The sequence below is a fragment of the Cebus imitator genome, unplaced genomic scaffold (assembly GCF_001604975.1).
Source record: "Cebus imitator isolate Cc_AM_T3 unplaced genomic scaffold, Cebus_imitator-1.0 Scaffold117, whole genome shotgun sequence".
Classification (NCBI taxonomy): Eukaryota; Metazoa; Chordata; class Mammalia; order Primates; family Cebidae; genus Cebus; species Cebus imitator.
In genome coordinates this window covers 9617741-9635910 of record NW_016107432.1, presented here as the reverse complement: position 1 = coordinate 9635910, position 18170 = coordinate 9617741, and the positions used below count along the sequence as shown (strand labels likewise).

The following is an 18170-nucleotide window of genomic DNA, read 5'->3' as shown; positions in this document are numbered from 1 at the left end:
GAGCAAAAACCAAATTAACTTTAGTGGTATGTCCTTTTGTCTCCAATGCAAAAGCTCAAAATTGCGCAAAGAAGCTACAGCGGAATGTGATAATTTCTCTTTAAATGTCATAACTATATTCATTTTCAGAGATGAAAGCCTGAATCTTCTCGACCTGTCTGAAATTGAAACCTCTTTAAGTATTTGACAGTTATTTCAACTTTGATGTACCACTTCATAAAACAGTGTCATATATTCCTTCATAAAAATTGCAAATAAGTCTCCACCCATAGTTGGACTATCAGGTAAGCTCTCTAAAAATATAGTTCCAAAGGTCACTCCAATGATAAGTCACTGCAGTCTGTTTAGCCAATGATTCTGCTCTTCTGAAAAATATCCTATGGTACTCACTTTAAGGCCTTGGAGAAGAGAGTGTCTGGCAGCCTGCTGAGTGCATTATGCTGAAGATCCAACACCTCGAGGGGGGTATGCTCCACCAGTGTTGGGAGGTTTTCTAAGTGATTGTGTCCCACCATCAGTTTTCTAAGACTCAAGCTACTCAGAATTCTAAGGGGAAAACATAAGAACAAAAAAATTAAAAATTTAGTGAAATCATTCTTTCTGAGGCTATCCTAGTCTATTTAACTAAGTTATAGAAACATATTCTTCTAGATTGTATACTCACTGACAAGTGCCTCAGCCAAGAAAGCAGCTATGACTGTATGTTTACCTACCACCCACAAGGAAGTCATTAAGGTCAGTCTGAGAAAAGGTGAATTAATGAAGGTAAACAGCACAGAGTAGATCTAAACTAAAAAGGCAATTTCTAGAATAAATCAGTTTAGATTTTAAGTCTAAAAACAGCACCAAAAATTCAGTATATTAACACATCTTGTAAATAAATTCACAACATTTCATTACAATAAAAACTATTTATTTTAGTGCTCAAAATGTGCTAAGCCACTTAACAATGAAGTTCAGAAAGGTTTGATAACTTTGATTTGCCTAAGATTTCACACTGAATAGTAAACAGTAAAGTCTAGACTTGAAATAAGGTTTGACTCCAAAGACTGTGTTCATATTTACTATGTTAAATGCCTCTAGTTTAATTTTAAAGACTCTGTTAGGTAATAACCATACATTCTACACCTCAGTGCTTTTGAATATATCATTCTCTGCCCCCTTCACCAAGCCCCACTTTCTTTCTCCCTCTACTTAGAAAACTTTCATCATCTGTTAAAGGTTAATTCAAATGCCATCTTCTCCATGAAACATTCCCTAATTATTCAAATTTCTTCTGATTTTCTCCATTCAATTTACACAGTATAGTGATTAAGAGTGAAGGCTCTGGAGTAAAAATGACTACATCCAAGGCGAGGTGTGGTGGCTCATGCCTATAATCCCAGCACTCTGGGAGACTGAGATGGGCTCATCACTTGAGCCCAGGAGTTTGAGACCAGCATGGCCAAAATGGCAAAGCCCTGTCTCTACTAAAAATACAAAAATTAGCTGGGCGTGGCAGTGTGTGCTCCTGGTCCCAGCTACTGAGGGAGCTAAGGCCAGAGGATCACACGAGCCCAGCAGGTTGATGCTGCAGTGAGCAGTGATTGTGCCACTGCACTCTAGCCTTGGTGACAGAATGAGACCCTGTCTCCAAAAAAAAACCCCACTACATTCAAATCAGCTCCCATCACTTCTGAGTTAAATGCAACCTTCATCAAGTTACCTAACTGCTCTTAGGTAAGCCTTACTTTCCTCATTTTTAAGATAAAGATAACAGCACCTATCAAATATATAACAAGCTTTTTAAAGGATTAGGTAAGATCGTAAAAGTGAAGTTCTTAGAACATTGCTCAGCTCATAATAGCTCATACTATAAAAATTAACTATTATTACTATCATACACCAACCCACAGAAGCAACCCTTGGTATATTTCTTTCATCACAGTTATCCACATATACACTATCTCTCCTTAAGTTCCTTGCAAGCTAAGACCATGCTTTAGCCTTTACTATGCTCCTTACAGCACATCACAGTGTCTCATGCTCAGCAGGTACTCAATACTCACTGAACAAATAAAAGGCAACCCAAATCTAGAAAAAAAAATTAAATACACACACACGTAAATGTTAGTACATACATACATAATATATGCATCCATGCACACATACCTCATGGGAACCTCTGTGATAAGATTATAGCTCACATCTAATACTTCTATCTTCTTTGCTTCACATGCCCAGTCAGGGACACACTCTAGCAGGTTTCTGCAGAAAACAAATAATTACATGGCACCATTTAAAATGACAAATTAACTCACTTCACTAGACTGTAATGTATCTGTTAAGCAGCCTCTGAGCCGTTGAGGACAGGGACACTATCTCCAAGGCATCCCTTGGTACATTACCTGGAATATAGCAGGTGCTCAGTGAATGCTGTTGAATTAGAAGGGAGAGGACAGACAAGTACTTGAAAATATGTAATATTGGATCAATTATGCTACATGTTTGAAGAAGGTAAAAAAGGTTTTCTGCATTAGAAAAGAACACTTATGGTGGGACGGGATGAGGGAAAGATAAGGAATTATAATAACAAACCTTCAAAGATGAGTTAAGACTTCCACAGGTACTGACTGGGTCAGAAGAGAAGCCAATTCCAGGCAAAATGAACAGAATGAATAAAACTGAGACAGTAGAGGCAAAAGATAACTAGTGGGGAAAAAGTTTCAAACCATTTAGAATGTGAGCTCAAATAACTTGTAAAGCACTAGGCAGATATTTAGTAAAGAGATTTTTTTTTTCACATGTGACAGCCTCTCTAGGCATCAAGGTATCTACGGATTTACTGAGAGATATAATGAGGCAGAATGAAGTAGCGCTATGTAAGAGAAACACACATATCGCTATACCTTAGTGAAGGAAACCCTTTACCTAAATGGATCAAAACAAGCTCTCTAAAAAATATGACCTGTGGGTTAGAATGTGAAGGTGTTGTACAGTGACCTGAGGTGAGGAGCACATTCCAAGCACACAGCGGCAACACGAGCTAGAGCACAGAGGCAAGAAAAGAAACACATGGTGTGTGCGGGGGAATAACAAGCAGTTTGGTGATGCTAGAGCACCTGGGAGGAGAGGGCGTGGGCTGGAGATAATAAAGTATAATAAAGTCACGTCCAATAAATTATAGCAGACCAAGGACAGAACCCTGGGGATAATCGACCTTTAAAGGGCTAGCTGAGGAAGAGGAGTATGCAAAAGAGAAATGGCCAAAGTGGCATGACAAAAATCAGACTGCATTAACTAGCCAAGGAAAAAGCATGCTTAGAGACAAGAGGGCAAGATTAACTGTGTCAACACAGAAAACTTCCACTAAGAGAAGCACTAAACTGAGCTGTTAGAGGGATAAGCAGATGGGGACTGAAGACACTAAGCCAAAAAATGCACATAATTCTTGAGAAATTTGGACAAAAGGGGGAAGAGAGTAATTAAGACAATAGCCAAGACAAAAGCCAGCAGGATTGTAAGGTAAAGGGAACTTTCTCTGTTACGACAGAAGAGATTTAAGTGTGTGTACAGACTAAGAAAAAAAGAGGCTGAATGAACACACACATACACACACACAAAACACACACACAAGAGCAGGAGGGAGAAAAAAAAGGAGAGGGGAGGGAGAAGAACAATAATAACGATGAACAGAGCAAGGTCCAGAGCAGTGGGAAGGCAGGGGTCACAGGCACGAACAGCTGGACTGGCTGTAACAGAGGAGATAAGCTGAGAATGAATATGCACCTATATAAATTCAAGCAAGGTGGGTGTTAGGAAGCTGAGGGCAATTGCCCACAATGGTCTCTGTTTTCCCAATCAAGTAGGAAGCTAAGTTCCAGCATGGAAGAGACTGAGAAGGGGGACACAGGAAGGTAGAGCAATCCTGAACAGATGCTGAGGACACTGGAAGGAGCTGGCAAGAGGAAGAACCAATAAGCTCCAGATAAGGTTGGAAATTGTGAGTTTGTTGTAGTGTCCACTTGGATGTGATTTTCTTCGGCAGTGACCAAGCTCAACGGAAAAGGTAAAATTTTAGTACTGATCCATGTTGGGGTTTTGCTGGGAAGACAAGCAGAAAGAAATGGAAGGGAATCTAAAAGATTAGCTTTTAAAATTATGATAAAGTAACAAAATCAACAAAGAGAAACTTGGCTACAATAGCTAGTATATCTTGAGACAACTGCATGTCAGGTACTCTCCTATATATTTTGCATTTATCATCTCACTCAGTCTTTACAACCCTGACCATATAGGACCATGCCCACTGCCCCTTTGATCTGCTTTGGGCACCCTATACTTGCAGCACTTAGGATGCTGCCCTGTCATTACTTGTTTGATTGTTCATCTCGCCATTAGATTGCAAAATTCAACCAGTGAACCCAGAATGCCCAACAGTGGTTAAAAAGGAATGAATAAAAGAAAAACAAATTTCATTTATGTTTGTTTCTGGCCACCGAAAGAAGTAATAAAATCCTGAATATAATTAATGTCCCTTCAAAAATAAGACCAACATGAGATATGGGAGTACAAAAAAATTAAAATTTTTAACAACTCACCATCTAAAAATTAGTAATTATCTGATTCCAACCAACAAAATGGGAATCAGTGCCATGAAGATAACAGGTCTTTGTTTTTACTTCATCCTTTAAGAAGGAATAATTCACAGGTACCTTACTATTTCAACAGAATCCTTCCTTTATACAGTAAGGCTATTAAACTTATTTGTCCACTCATCCTTTCTCTTTTTTCCAGGTTATCCAAATATTTCAAAATATTTAGATTTCTTGTGCATCAAAACTGCCAAGAATCCACATGTATCTCTTAAATAGAAAGAAACAAGCATCAACCTTATGAGAGATACTCACCGGGAAAGGTCCAAGGAAGTGAGTAGGCTAGGTACTGGATATATGTTCACTGCTGTCAGCCCTAATCCAAGAACAAACAGGTGTTAGTGACATCCTCTAAAAAAGAAAGTAACTGAGAGCTGACAAGGGAACAGTAGCTTAGTGAAATCACAAGAGAGAAAACTGATGTCCTCTACTAAGATGAACTAGACAGAAACTACCAAATAACTCATTTTGACTAACTGCTTGATCCCAATGTATCTTGAAAAACAAATTTAACAACTAATTGAAGGATCCTGTGTACTACACTACCTTTATACAAGGTTAAACAGTTGTTAAATGTTAACAGTAACTACTTAGCCTTTTAACTTGATAAAAATTAATAATTAGACTTTTACTGGCAATATTTTAACTTTTAAATAAAGTATAACATAAATACAGAAAAGTGCAAAAATCAGTAAATTTTCACAAACTGAACACACTAGCAACACCCGGATGAAGAAACAGAATATTACCAGCTCCCTGGGAGCTGCCTCGTGTCTCCTGTTCCAGTCACTACCCGTACTTCAGGGTAACATTATCCTGACTCCAAGTACCAAATTACTTTTGCTAGTCTACATAAATAAATGCATGTGTACAATTACTTTTGCCTATTTATATAAATATATGCATGCAGTATGTATACTTCTGCCTATCTATATAAACATATGCATGCAGTATATATAATTACTTTTGCCTATCTACATACATACATACATACACACAGTATGTATAATTTTATTTGTCTGGCGTCATTCACTCTACAGTATGTTTACAGTATTTGTTTATATAGTTGCATATGGTTATAGTTCGTTCATTCCGATGCCTGTATAAAATTACTTATGTGAATGCATCACAATTTATTTGCCTATTTTAGAGTTGATGGACATGTAAGTTTTCCAGTTTGCGGTTACTATGAATAGTACTTCTATGAACATATTTGTCCATGGTTTTTGTGGACTAATACAAGCCCTTATATAGAGCATAAGCCTAGGAGAGGCACTGCTGGGTACAGGGTTATGTTCACGTTCACCATAGTAGACACTACTGAACAGTTTTCCAAAGTGACTATACCAATTTATACTCCCAACAGCTGCCCTGAGATTTTTAGGCCTTTCCATTTTAGTCATTCTAGTAGGTGTGTAGTGGTGCCACACATGGGTTTCAATATGCATATCCCTGATGAGTAGTCAAGTTCAGTGCTTTCTCTATCTTAACTGATCACATTTAGATAACATTTTCGTAAAATGGAGTTCCTGACTTTGAAGCATCAAAACTGCAAGTGTTTATGTGAATTCTTCCAGGTTGTAGAATTTAAGGACTTTGTAAACAGAACAGCAGACCTCAAACAAGCCCTGTTCAGTTAACCACTGGAATCCTGTGATGGAATCCTGATGACTAATAGTATTTAAGCATTTACAAACTATTAAAATATTTAATTTATTTGTAAACACTTAAATATTTACAAAGAGTAAATATTTATGACTGCGTGGCTGTTGAAGTCTTTTCCGGTAGGGCCAGGAATTCAGAATCTTTAGACACATTAAGGATAGGGATGAGCCTGATAACAAAAATCTCCATGGCTAGGACTTACTACCATGTCAGGCATCTATAAACAGCATCAGTTTTAACCCTCTTCTGACCAAGTAATTAATCTAAGCTACAATTTGAAGCTTCTGTAAGTTAACATAATAAAAGGCAAGGCAAACAGAAGTCCTCAAATTTCATTTATCTGTATAATCTAGTTTACAGATGCAGAAAAATAAAGAGAATAAAATAATAAACCCTCTTTCACCTACCACAGAGCTTTTAACAAATCTACTTTCTGCTTTATATGCTCTAGACTTTTTGTTTTTTGAAGAGTTTCGCTCTTGTTGCCCAAGCTGGAGTGCAATGGCGCAATCTCGGCTCACTGTACCTCTGCCTCCCAGTTTCAAGCGATTCTCCTGCCTCAGCCTCCTGAGTAGCTGGGATTACAGGTATGCACCACCACGCCCGGCTAATCTTTTGTATTTTTAGTAGAAATGGGGTTTCACCATGTTAGCCAGGCTGGTCTCGAACTCCTGACCTCAGGTGATCCGCCTGCCTTGGCCCCCCATAGTGCTGGGATTACAGGCATGAGCCACAGCGCCCAGCCCAGACTATTTTTTTAAGAATTAAAATACCACACATACCAAGAGGTAAACATTATCCTGAATATGGTTTTCATCACTCTCATGTATTCTTTCATACTGTTATGGCATACTTATAGCTAAGAAAATAATATTTCTGTGAGTGTTTTAAATTTTGATATAACTATCACAATTGACATTTAATTATGTACTTTTCCTTGCTCAAAAAATGTTTGCAATTTATCCATATTAACCATACAAAGTTTTACTAAATTCATTTCCATTGCTGTGCAATATTCTATTGCATAAATATATAATTACGGATTTATCCATTTTCCTATTAATAATCCTACTTTTAGGCCAGGTGCAATGGCTCTAGCCTGTAATCCCAACACTTCGGGAGGCTCAGGTACGCAGTTAGGAGTTTGAGAACAGCCTGGCCAATATGGTGAAACCCTGTCACTACTAAAAACACAAAAATTAGCTGGGCATGGTGGCACACTCCTGTAATCCAAGCTACTCAGGAGCTAAGACAAGAGAATCACTTGAACCTAAGCAGCAGAGACTGCAGTGAGCTGAGATCTGACAACTGCACTCCAGCCTGGGCAACAAAACTACACTCCATCTCAAAAAAAAAAAAAAACAAGAAAAATCCTACTTTTTTGTGTTCACAAAAAGTGATAAACAATCTGGTATACATCTCCTTGTACACATGTGTCTCTTCGATATATCTCAAGCAGGGAACTTCTAGAACATGGTGTGTGTGTCTTGGCTTTTCTAACACTGTCACACTGCTTTCTGGGTTGGTTTTACCAGTCAACTCTCACTGGCAGTGTGTGAGAGCTCAGGAAGATGCTTCTCTTCACCTCCAGAAACACTTAGCATTACCTTTTTTTAAATTTGGTAAGTATAAAATGTTATTTAAATTTGCATTTTTCTGACAGTAAAATTTAACATATTTCCCTTTCCTTCCTTAAACATATATCAAAAGTAATTATATTTTCTACGGTAAAGAAGAACTTTCCATAAAATGAATGGTCTCAACAAATAGGAGGACTTTTTCATTGAAAAATATTCTTAGGGCAAATCGTATTGAAATCAGAGGCTCCTTATTCTACACGAGCTTTCAAACCACAAATTGGCAAACTCTTTTTGTAACAGGCTAAACAGTAAACATTTGAGAATTTGCAGACCATAAGACAGTCTAACTATTATTTGATTCTGCCGCTGTAGCACAAGAATGTATAAATAATATGCAAACGAACCACTATGGCTGCATTCCAATAAAACTTCATTTAGAAATACAGAAGCTTGAAATTCATAGTAATTTTCACATGTCACAAAATTCTTCTTCTTTCTTTTGAGATGGGGTCTCACTTAGATGAGGTCTCACCCAGGATGGAGTGCAATGGCACAATCTCAGCTCATTGTAACCTCTGCCTTCCAGGCTCAAGTAATCTCCCATCTCAGCCTCCCAAGTAGCTGGGACAGTAAGCATGCCACCATGCTCGGCTAATTTTTGTATTTTTTGTAGAGATGAGGTTTCGTCATGTTGCCCAGGCTGATCTCAAACTCCTGAGCTCAGGTGATCTGCCCACCTCAGCCTCCCAAAGTGCTGGGATTACAGGTGTGAGCCTTCATACTAGGCCACAAAATTCTCCTTTTGACATTTTTTTAACCAACCATTAAAAAAATGTAAAAACCGGCCGGGCGTGGTGGCTCACACCTGCAATCCCAGCACTTTGGGAGGCCAAGGTAGGTGGATCACCTGAGGTCAGGAGTTTGAGACCAGCATGATCAACATGGAGAAACCCTGTCTCTACCAAAAAAAAAAAAAAAAAAAAAGAGTAAAAACCATTTCTTATGGGCCATACAAAAAGAGGGGGTAGGCCAGATGCAGTGATGGGGTATAGTTTGCCAACCCCTGTTTTAAACTATTATTGATGTTCTGTTTTGAACATTCTTGCCCACCTTCCCACCACTATTCTGTGAAATGCCTCTTACTATGCTGAATTAGTAAAGCTCAGAGTATCCTGCCATGTCTTTTTATATATATTGCAACCACTTAAGTATTGACAGCAAAGTGAAAAGATAAAGCTTTGCCTCAATGAGCCACAAACTCCATCCTGCAGAGTGGCTGAGGAACACCACGGACACCACTGTTCTTAGAAAGTGCTGACTACAGCTGAAAGAGAAAAAAACAAAAGGCTGGACAGAGAACTAACTGTTGGAACTGGCATAGAGGGTCCGAAGAGAGAAGCCGCTGAGTGTTAGCTCCCTCAGCTGGTTCCGCTCACAGTGCAGCTGTTCCAAGCTGCATAAGGAGCTAAGATCCAAGTCAGTCAGTCGGTTGTCCCGCAGATCCACGTGAGTGATGTATTTATTTCCCTCCAGATTTTCAACAACCATGGTTTTCAAATGGTTCATCCTTAACATGCAGAAACAAGAAAATAATCAGAAATATGAGTCTATTAAATGTGCTTACCAAAATAAAAAAAAAGGACAGGTATTATCCCTTTCTCTGTTTCCTTTTGTTTTTGAGACGGAGTTTCACTCTTGTCACCCAGGCTGGAGTGCAGTGGTGCAATCTGGGCTCACTGCAACCTCCATCTCCCAGGTTCAAGTAATTCTCCTGCCTCAGCTTCCTGAGTAGCTGGAATTACAGGCGACCCCACCACGTCCAGCTAATATTTTATATTTTTAGTAGAGATGGGGTTTCACCATGTTGGGCAGGCTGGTCGTGAACTCCCGACCTCAGGCGATCTGCCCGTCTCAGCCTCCCAAAGTGCTGGGATTACAGGTGTGAGCCACTGTGCCTGGCCCCCTTCTGTTTCCTAAACAATTTAAGAACTTGACTTCTTGCCTAATTTTGCAAGGTACTATGTAAATAACTACAGTTTTATAAACAATTCAAGGTACAGCCAGGTTAAACAATCCAGACTGGCAAATACATATACAAATTAATAAAGAGAAGAAAAAAAGAGGTCATATGGACAAACAGTTAAACACTTATATCCAAATACCTAATAAGGTCAGATGGGCACTAAGGAACACAAAAGAAAAGGAAGATGAACACAACCTTTTTGGTTAGTGAGTACTAAAGCAGTCACAACAGTACCATGTCTAGAGTACAAGGATGGACCATACTTCCTCCTGTTGCTATGCCTGCTCTATCTCTAGTGTTAAGGTTCACATAAAATTAATTAACAGACAAGGAAATAATCTGTATATATATGGAATAGTTTGAAGGCAAATTATAGAAAATGACCTTTGGGTTATTTTCCATACAAGTCCATGATTTAATTTAAACAGGTGCATTCTCATTTTCTTGAATTTCTATAAATCTCTCTCTTAAGTCTCCGGTGTATTTAAAAAAAATTCTCTCTTAGTGTCTTTATAAGGTGGTTTACTGTAAATAACAGAACATCCAGCAGGTGTCTTTTTATCAGCTTCCTTTAGGAAAAGATTATGACTAGAAAATAAAACTCTCATTTTCTATAATAAACAGTTTTTTTTTTAAAAAAAGTTCTTAGTAATGAAACCTTTAACATCTTAATTGTAATACAATGGATATCAAGAAGAAACCCAATGGATATCAAGACTCAACAGAAAAATGGTCATTTATGGAGAACTTTAAACTACTAATATACATATAAAAAGACGTTTAACCTCCCTGCTAAATAAATAAATGTTGATACAAATAATGAAATACTTCTTTCAACCTACTAGACTGATGATAAATAAAAAGAAATGCTAAAATCCAGCACTGACAAATATATGAGAAAATGGGAATTCTCATAGTGTTAGAGGGGTTAGGCACAGTGGCTCACACCTGTAACCCCAACACTTTACAAGGCCAAGACAGGAGGATTACTTGAGCCCAGGAATTCAAGACCAGCCTGGGCAACACAGCGAAACCCAATCTCTACAAAAAAATTTAAAAAATAAAAAATACATATTACTGGGAGGGTAAGTGAAAACAACCTTTGTCAAAGGCAATTTGATAGTCTCTATCATATGGTACAGCTACCTGATCCTTAATCTCTCTGCTACTGAATGGTAAGTAAAGTCTTACTCTACCTTTGAAAATATATATTCCTACATTGTTCAAAAAACCTAATGTTAGAGCTAGGCATGGCGGCTCACACCTGTAATCCCAGCACTTTGGGAGGCTGAGGTGGGCTGACTGCTCGAGTCCAGGTGTGCAAGACTAGCCTGCACAACATGGCGAAACCCCAAATCTACTGAAAATAGAAAAAAATTAGCCAGACATGGTGGTGCGCACCTGAAATCCCAGCTACTTGGGGGGCTGAAGTGGAAGAATCGCCTGAGAATGGGAGGTCAAGCCTGCAGTGGGCTGAGATCGTGCCACTGCATGCTAGCCTGGGTGACAAGTGAGATCCTGTCTCAAAACAACGACGACAACAAAAGTTTAAAAACTCTAATGTTTTAAACAAATCTTCATAAAGAGAAGACATAATGGTCCACCAGAGTCAATCTAAAGGAAGTTATGCCAAAGAATAACCTTACCTTAAATCCACATGCTTGATATGGCTCATCCTATTGAGCACCCCTAAGTTCAGGACTTCCAGGCAATTTCCTGCCATAACCACTTTATCTAACATAGTAAGTTTCTCATAAACCTCAGGAATTTGACTAAAGTTGTTGAAGGAAATTCCCAAGGAGGAAAGCTGTTGTAGATTTCCCAATTCTTCAGGTAAAGTAGTCAGAAAGTTGCCATCAAGACAGAGGGTTTGAAGACTATGGGAAAAAAACAAAACAAGTCTACTTTATGAAAGGTTTCACTGGAATGGACAGAATCAGAGTTATGAATTCTGATTTATGTCACTAATTTGTTATTAATCCAAAAGTAGTAATATATCCTAACTCTCCATCTATACAGACTTAATAGATGACTTACACATAACTTACACAAATGGTCCCTCCAACATTAAAGAGAGTTTAAGACCTCTGCTGTTGAAGCTGAGGGATCAGTCACTGCTATAGGCAGGTAGATCTCCGAGGTCAAAAACTGCTGCTGACTAGAATCCTAATAAGTACATTACATATTTCACTGCAAGACCCATGGTACTTCATTCCAAACCCCAGGCAAGTTTCTAATTCTGCAAGGAAAAAGAGCAATCTAATAAAGCTACTTACTTTAGCAGATTGCCAATTTGACTTGGTAGGTCATGAAATCCATTACAGGAAAGGTTGAGCTCAGTCAGGGTAGAGATCTCGCATAACAATATAGGAAACAACCCAAGTTTATTGTGGGACAAGTTCAGGCCCTTCAGTTGAGAAAATCTAAAGAGCAAAGGCAAAAATGTATATTGCATTTCAATAAACTGTTACTGTATCTTTGTGCAGGACATCAATGGCCTCTGATAATCTATTTTAAATGTCTATCATAGAATTTATTCCAAAGATACTTACTGAGCACTCACTACACATCAAACACTGAGTGGGGACAGAGGACACCACGATAACTAAGGCACAGTCCATGTGATCAAGGAAGCCAGGTCTAGAATTACAAGAGTTCTCTTTTCTCCTTAAAAAGGTAGACAGTCTTGAAGAACAGCTCATGCTGGTACAATTCTTTTGTATTATATCATACTTGATACGCTTAAAATCTTTTCCCATTATTAAATTTCTACATGTAACATACAAAAGCCTTGCAGGAATTAATCAACTCATAGGCAAAGCAATAGCTAACAATTATGTAGATCAAATCTCATATATAAGCAACTTTTTCATACTGAAATTATGTTGGCTCAAATGTCACACGAAATGAATAATCAGTTAGAGCCTGAAAATGTGAATATGACAGCATTTTACCATTATGTGATCTGATACACAACACAAAATGGTAATTTTTAGTGCTTCTATTTTGTTCATAGAAGTAAAAGTATCTATACTGTCTTACCCAGAGACAGTATTGTTATAAAATGGATCTCTTGAGTTTCTTCTTGATATCTATTATATTATAATTAAGATCTTAAAGGTTTCAATACAAAGAACTTTTTATGAGAAACTCTGGTAATTCCACTGGAGAATAGGATATTTTGTTATTATACAGGTGCAAGATGGTAAGGGTAAGATGTTCTCCATGATGATGATCTGTATCACCTGCTTCTATACCTGAATCCCTGGTACCTCACTCTAATGCTTTGCTTACACATTTTCAATGTTTAATTTCCAGATGACCTAACCTTGATTACTGATTATACCTTTGGCTTGGTAGTACTTCAAATTTAAAATTTATGATCCAGCCCTCAAACTGGACCAATTCTTTTCATAACAACTCACAAAGAAATGCTGGAAACCAGCTTCCTTAAAATTATAGCTTGTCTTCATTTACATGCCAATGTTACTAAAATAACTGTATCATTACTAGAGACTTGTACTTTCTAAAATAAGTATCAGATGAGATTTTTAAAAATCACAACATTTTCTGGACATTACTCTAGAATTATTAGCTATCAAGGAAGTACGTAAAATAAGTCATTTTAATGTATATTATCCTTTTAGTCACCATCTAATTTAAATCATTTCAAATGCTTTAATTTCCAATTTCTCCCTTCTCCTCCAGAAGCCAAGATAATTACTTACAACACATATTTATTCACTGCCATCCATTTTTAAGTGGAGGAGTGAGATGGGATGAGTGGAGGGTGGGAATGAGGTATATATTTTAATAAGGGAGATGAAATAACAAGTAGGTCATAGCATTGTAGGGCTAAAATGGTTCCTTTATTAGAAGAAAGAAGCTTCACAGTTTAAGGGTTGGCAGTGGAAGGTACAAGGAAAGACAGTGCCTTGTCTCTCAGGCTGAAATTCTTAAAATGAGGCCTACCTCCTTTAAGTTATTTAAATTTTATACTTCTCATTCAAAACTTTCCTATATACTTAATCTCTTGATGTAATTTAGCTGCTGATCACACAACAATGTCAATGATTTACATGAAAAGATGACCCGTATCAACTGGCAGCTCACAGAACATTTACATCAATCTTCTGTTTTATGTGGGGGGAAGAGCAGGTAGGAGAACTGTGTGAATAAAAAATTTTACTTCCTCTTTAAAAGAGAGTGAAAATTTTAGAATATACATACAATAGTGGCAGGTGGAAGCCATAAGATACTGATTAGAACTTGATTTGCACATGTCAGTCTGGAAACCCATTCTCCACATACTTGTAGAGTGTGTCGAGGCCTCCGGGTCTTTCTAACTGCATGAAGTTGTGTCGCAAGTTGAGGTAGGTGATATCTTGACTGTAGAAGAGATGCTCAGGAACCTCCTCGAGGCTGTAACATGAGAGATCCACGGTACTGATTCGCTGGGACACCACCTGAATAAGGTCAAAGAGAAGAGCCTTCTGAGCTAGTACTGAATGTCTATCACCCAGCACTGAATGAAATGGCGTTTACACAAAAAGACACTAATTAAAAAGATAAGAAAGAAAAAAAAGGTAATAAGATCTAATTATTTATTTATAAAAACCAGTTAATTTTTACTTTTTCTTAAAACCATAAGCTGCTTAAAAAGCAAGGGTATAAGTTATAAAGTGTCTACAAGTACAAGGTAAAAAAGAAAAAACACAAATCATTAAAGATGGAAAGTTAACACTTCATGCAAGAAGTAATCTTTTTTTTCCTTTTGAGACAGAGTCATGCTCTGTCAGCCAGGCTGGAGTGCAGTGGCACAATCCTGGCTTACTGCAACCTCTGTCTCCTGGACTCAAGCAATTCTCCTGCCTCAGCCTCCTGCGTAGCTGGGATTACAGGTGCACACCACCATGCCCGGCTAATTTTTGTTTTATTTTTTAGTAAAGATGGGATTTCACCATATTGGCCAGGCTGGTCTCAACTCCTGACCTCATGATCTGACCGCCTTGGTCTCCCAAAGACCTTCTGAGCTAGTACTGAATGTCTACATCCTGTCTACATGGGATTACAGGCATCAGTCACCACACCCAGCGCTGGCTAATTTTTGTATTTTTAGTAGACACAGGGTTTCACCATGTTGGTCAGGTTGGTCTTGAACTCCTCACCTCAGGTAATCTGCCCACCTTGGCCTCCCAAAGTGCTGGGATTACAGGTGTGAGTCACCACACTCAGCTGCAAGAAGTAATCTTAAAATAATTAGAAATAACTGGAAAGAATTTTAAGAGGCAGTGTGATAGAAAAGACACAGCCTTTTGTAGCCACACTAGCTCTGCTACTTATCAGCACAGTTTCTTCATCTGTTTTGAGGATACAAGTAAATAACTGGCTGGGCAAGGTGGCTCACACCTATAATCCTGGCACTATGGGAGGCCGAGGTGGGTGGACTGCCTGAGGTCAGGAGTTCAAGACCAGTCTGGCCAACATGGTAAAACTCCATCTCTACTAAAAATACAAAAAACTTAGCCAGGCATGGTGGTGTGCACCTGTAATCCCAGCTACTTGGGAGGCTGAGGCAGGGGAATTGCTTGAACCAGGGAGGTGGAGGTTGCAGTGAGCAGAGATCACACCACCGCACTCCAGCCTGGGTGACAGAGCGAGACTTCACCTCAAAACAAAAAAAAAGTAAATAACCAAACACACAGTACACTGCTAAACATGCAAAAGATACTAAAAAAAATATTAAGTTTTCTTTAAAAGAGCAGGAGAATGAAATAGCTGCTTAAAACTGAAATCAGTTTTATTCAGAGCAGATTTCAGAGCCAATACAACTACAAAATATTAATAAAATCAAAAGAAGTTCCTATAACAGTATGCAAATATAATATGGGTTATAAAAATTGATCTAAAATAACAAAAAAGGCTGAGTGCAGTGGCTCACGCCTATAATCCCAGCACTTTGGGAGGCCAAGGTAGGTGGATCACCTGAGGTCAGGAGTTCGAGACCAGCCTGACCAACATTGTGAAACCCCATCTCTACTAAAAAATACAAAAATTAGCTAGGTATGGTTGTGCACGCCTGTAATCCCAGCTACTCTAGAGGCTGAGGCAGGAGAACTCCTGGTACCCGGAGACAAAGGTTGCAGTAAGCCAAGACTGCACCACTGTACTCCAAAAAAAAAAAAGAAAAGTCATTCATGTTTTGACAGCATGTCCTTATACTGTAACAATCTCTTATACAAAATCCGGTAATGATGGCTACAAGAGGAGAAATTGAAAATCACAATACGCTTTATTGCTCTTTAAAGGATAATGAGCAGAAATTATGCTCAAAGACTAATTATCCTCAGCATACAGGAATAATGGCTTGTGACAGCATTAGAGGTCACTGTCCCATCAATAAATGCAAATTTGAAGTGGTTCACCAAGGCTGTTCTGAACATCTGCAGACCAAGAAGCACTGAGACACAAGTTACAGAATGAACCCATCTGTCACTGACTACTACAATTGAGGGAAGGTCATTTAAATCTCATTGTATCTCAATTCCTTCAGGAGTCAAAAATCTCTCTGTGTCTTAATTCCTTCTAAGGCCCTACCTCACAGAGAGCACAGATGAAAATGCCCTTGAAGGTCGGGCGCGGTGGCTCAAGCCTGTAATCCCAGCACTTTGGGAGGCCGAGGCGGGTGGATCACGAGGTCAAGAGATCGAGACCATCCTGGTCAACATGGTGAAACCCCGTCTCTACTAAAAATACAAAAAATTAGCTGGGCATGGTGGCGNAGGAGGCTGGGGCAGAATTGCCTGAACCCGGGAGGCGGAGGTTGCGGTGAGCCGAGATTGCGCCATTGCACTCCAGCCTGGGTAACAAGAGCGAAACTCCATCTCAAAAAAAAAAAAAAATGCCCTTGAAAACATTTTTGACAGCATTTTGTACTATGCAAATATAAATAAGTTAAAGACCTGGTAGAATTCCATGATTTTATTCATTATACACTCAGAAAAGGCTTAGAAAGGAAAATAAAAATTGTAACTTGCTATCTTGGGAATAAGTTTAGTTTCTTTTTTTGTTTGTTTTTTTTTGTTTTGTTTTTTTGAGACGGAGTTTCGCTCTTATTGTCCAGGCTGGAGTGCAATGGCGCAATCTTGGCTTATCGCAACCTCCTGGATTCAAATGATTCTCCTGCCTCAGCCTCCCAAGTAGCTGGGATTATAGGCATGCACCACCATGTCCAGCTAATTTTGTATTTTTAGGAGAGACAGGGTTTCTCCAAGTTGGTCAGGCTGGTCTCAAAACTTCCAATCTCAGGTGATCCGCCTGCCTTGGCCTCCTAAAGGGGTGGGATTACAGGTGTGAGCCACCTCACCCGGCCATCAGTGTCAAAATACATTTCTCCTGGGGTTCTCTATTCTTATTTCCACCTCAGAACATCCCACCATTTTCACCTTGGATGCTTGCCGTTGCCATCGCTGGTACTCGGTCAAAGTCTCAAAGCTGACATGATAGGTCTGAGCTTGGGCTCCGGCTGAGCTGAAAGCAAGGGAGTACTGCCGTCGCTTCACTTCTTCTATCTGAAGAGGAGGGGAGAAAACCAGAATCACTTAAAAAAAAATCCGAGTCAAAAAGCAAAAGGCAATCACAAGACAAACAACTGAATTTTTTTAAACAGACTTTTAAATTTTTTCTCTCTACCCTCTTGTCCCCCTCCATCTGCCAATGGGTCACACATGAATACACAATGATCTCAACACATTAGCTGTGCTTTTGCTCTATCCCCAGCAGCTGGGTAGCACCTCTTGTCCTCAGGACTTGCTGGTCAGGAAGCAGGATATCAGTTCACTGTAAACCCCATACTGCACGGATTCTTACCAAGTTCTCTCGAGTTCCATTCAAATCTCTTTTACTAGGCTTGAGAAAAGCAGCAAAAACTTCCCCCATTCCTATTTGGAGTAGTGGCAGGAATTCACAGCACAAAAATAGCTCCTTAAAGAAATTCTTGGCCAGGCAGGGTAGCTCACACCTGTAATCCCAGCACTTTGGGAGGTCAAGGCAGGTGGATTACAAGGTCGGAAGTTCGAGACCAGCCTGGCCAACATAGTACAACCCCGTCTCTACTAAAAATACAAAAATTGGCTGGGCATGGTGGCAGGCTCCTGTAATCCTAGCTACTTGGGCAGCTGAGGCAGGAGAATCACTTGAACCCGGGAGGCAGAGGCTGAGATTGCGCCACTGCACTCCAGCCCAGGTGACAGTGCAAGACTACGTCTC

General features: G+C 39.1%; 1 protein-coding gene across 2 annotated transcripts in view; it reads right to left on the bottom strand.

Moving 5' to 3' along the window:
- The window catches only part of PHLPP2 (PH domain and leucine rich repeat protein phosphatase 2), a 77421-nt gene that overhangs the window by 19721 nt on the left and 39530 nt on the right, over positions 1-18170 (bottom strand). For both annotated transcript variants that reach the window (XM_017539173.2, XM_037742230.1), the window contains exons 5-12: positions 17348-17473; positions 14214-14368; positions 12179-12325; positions 11549-11779; positions 9244-9446; positions 4890-4950; positions 2152-2247; positions 391-546 (exon numbers count right to left, since the gene is read on the bottom strand). In XM_017539173.2, the coding sequence (XP_017394662.1) occupies positions 391-546; positions 2152-2247; positions 4890-4950; positions 9244-9446; positions 11549-11779; positions 12179-12325; positions 14214-14368; positions 17348-17473 (1175 nt within the window). The remainder of the gene's footprint in view (positions 1-390; positions 547-2151; positions 2248-4889; positions 4951-9243; positions 9447-11548; positions 11780-12178; positions 12326-14213; positions 14369-17347; positions 17474-18170) is intronic.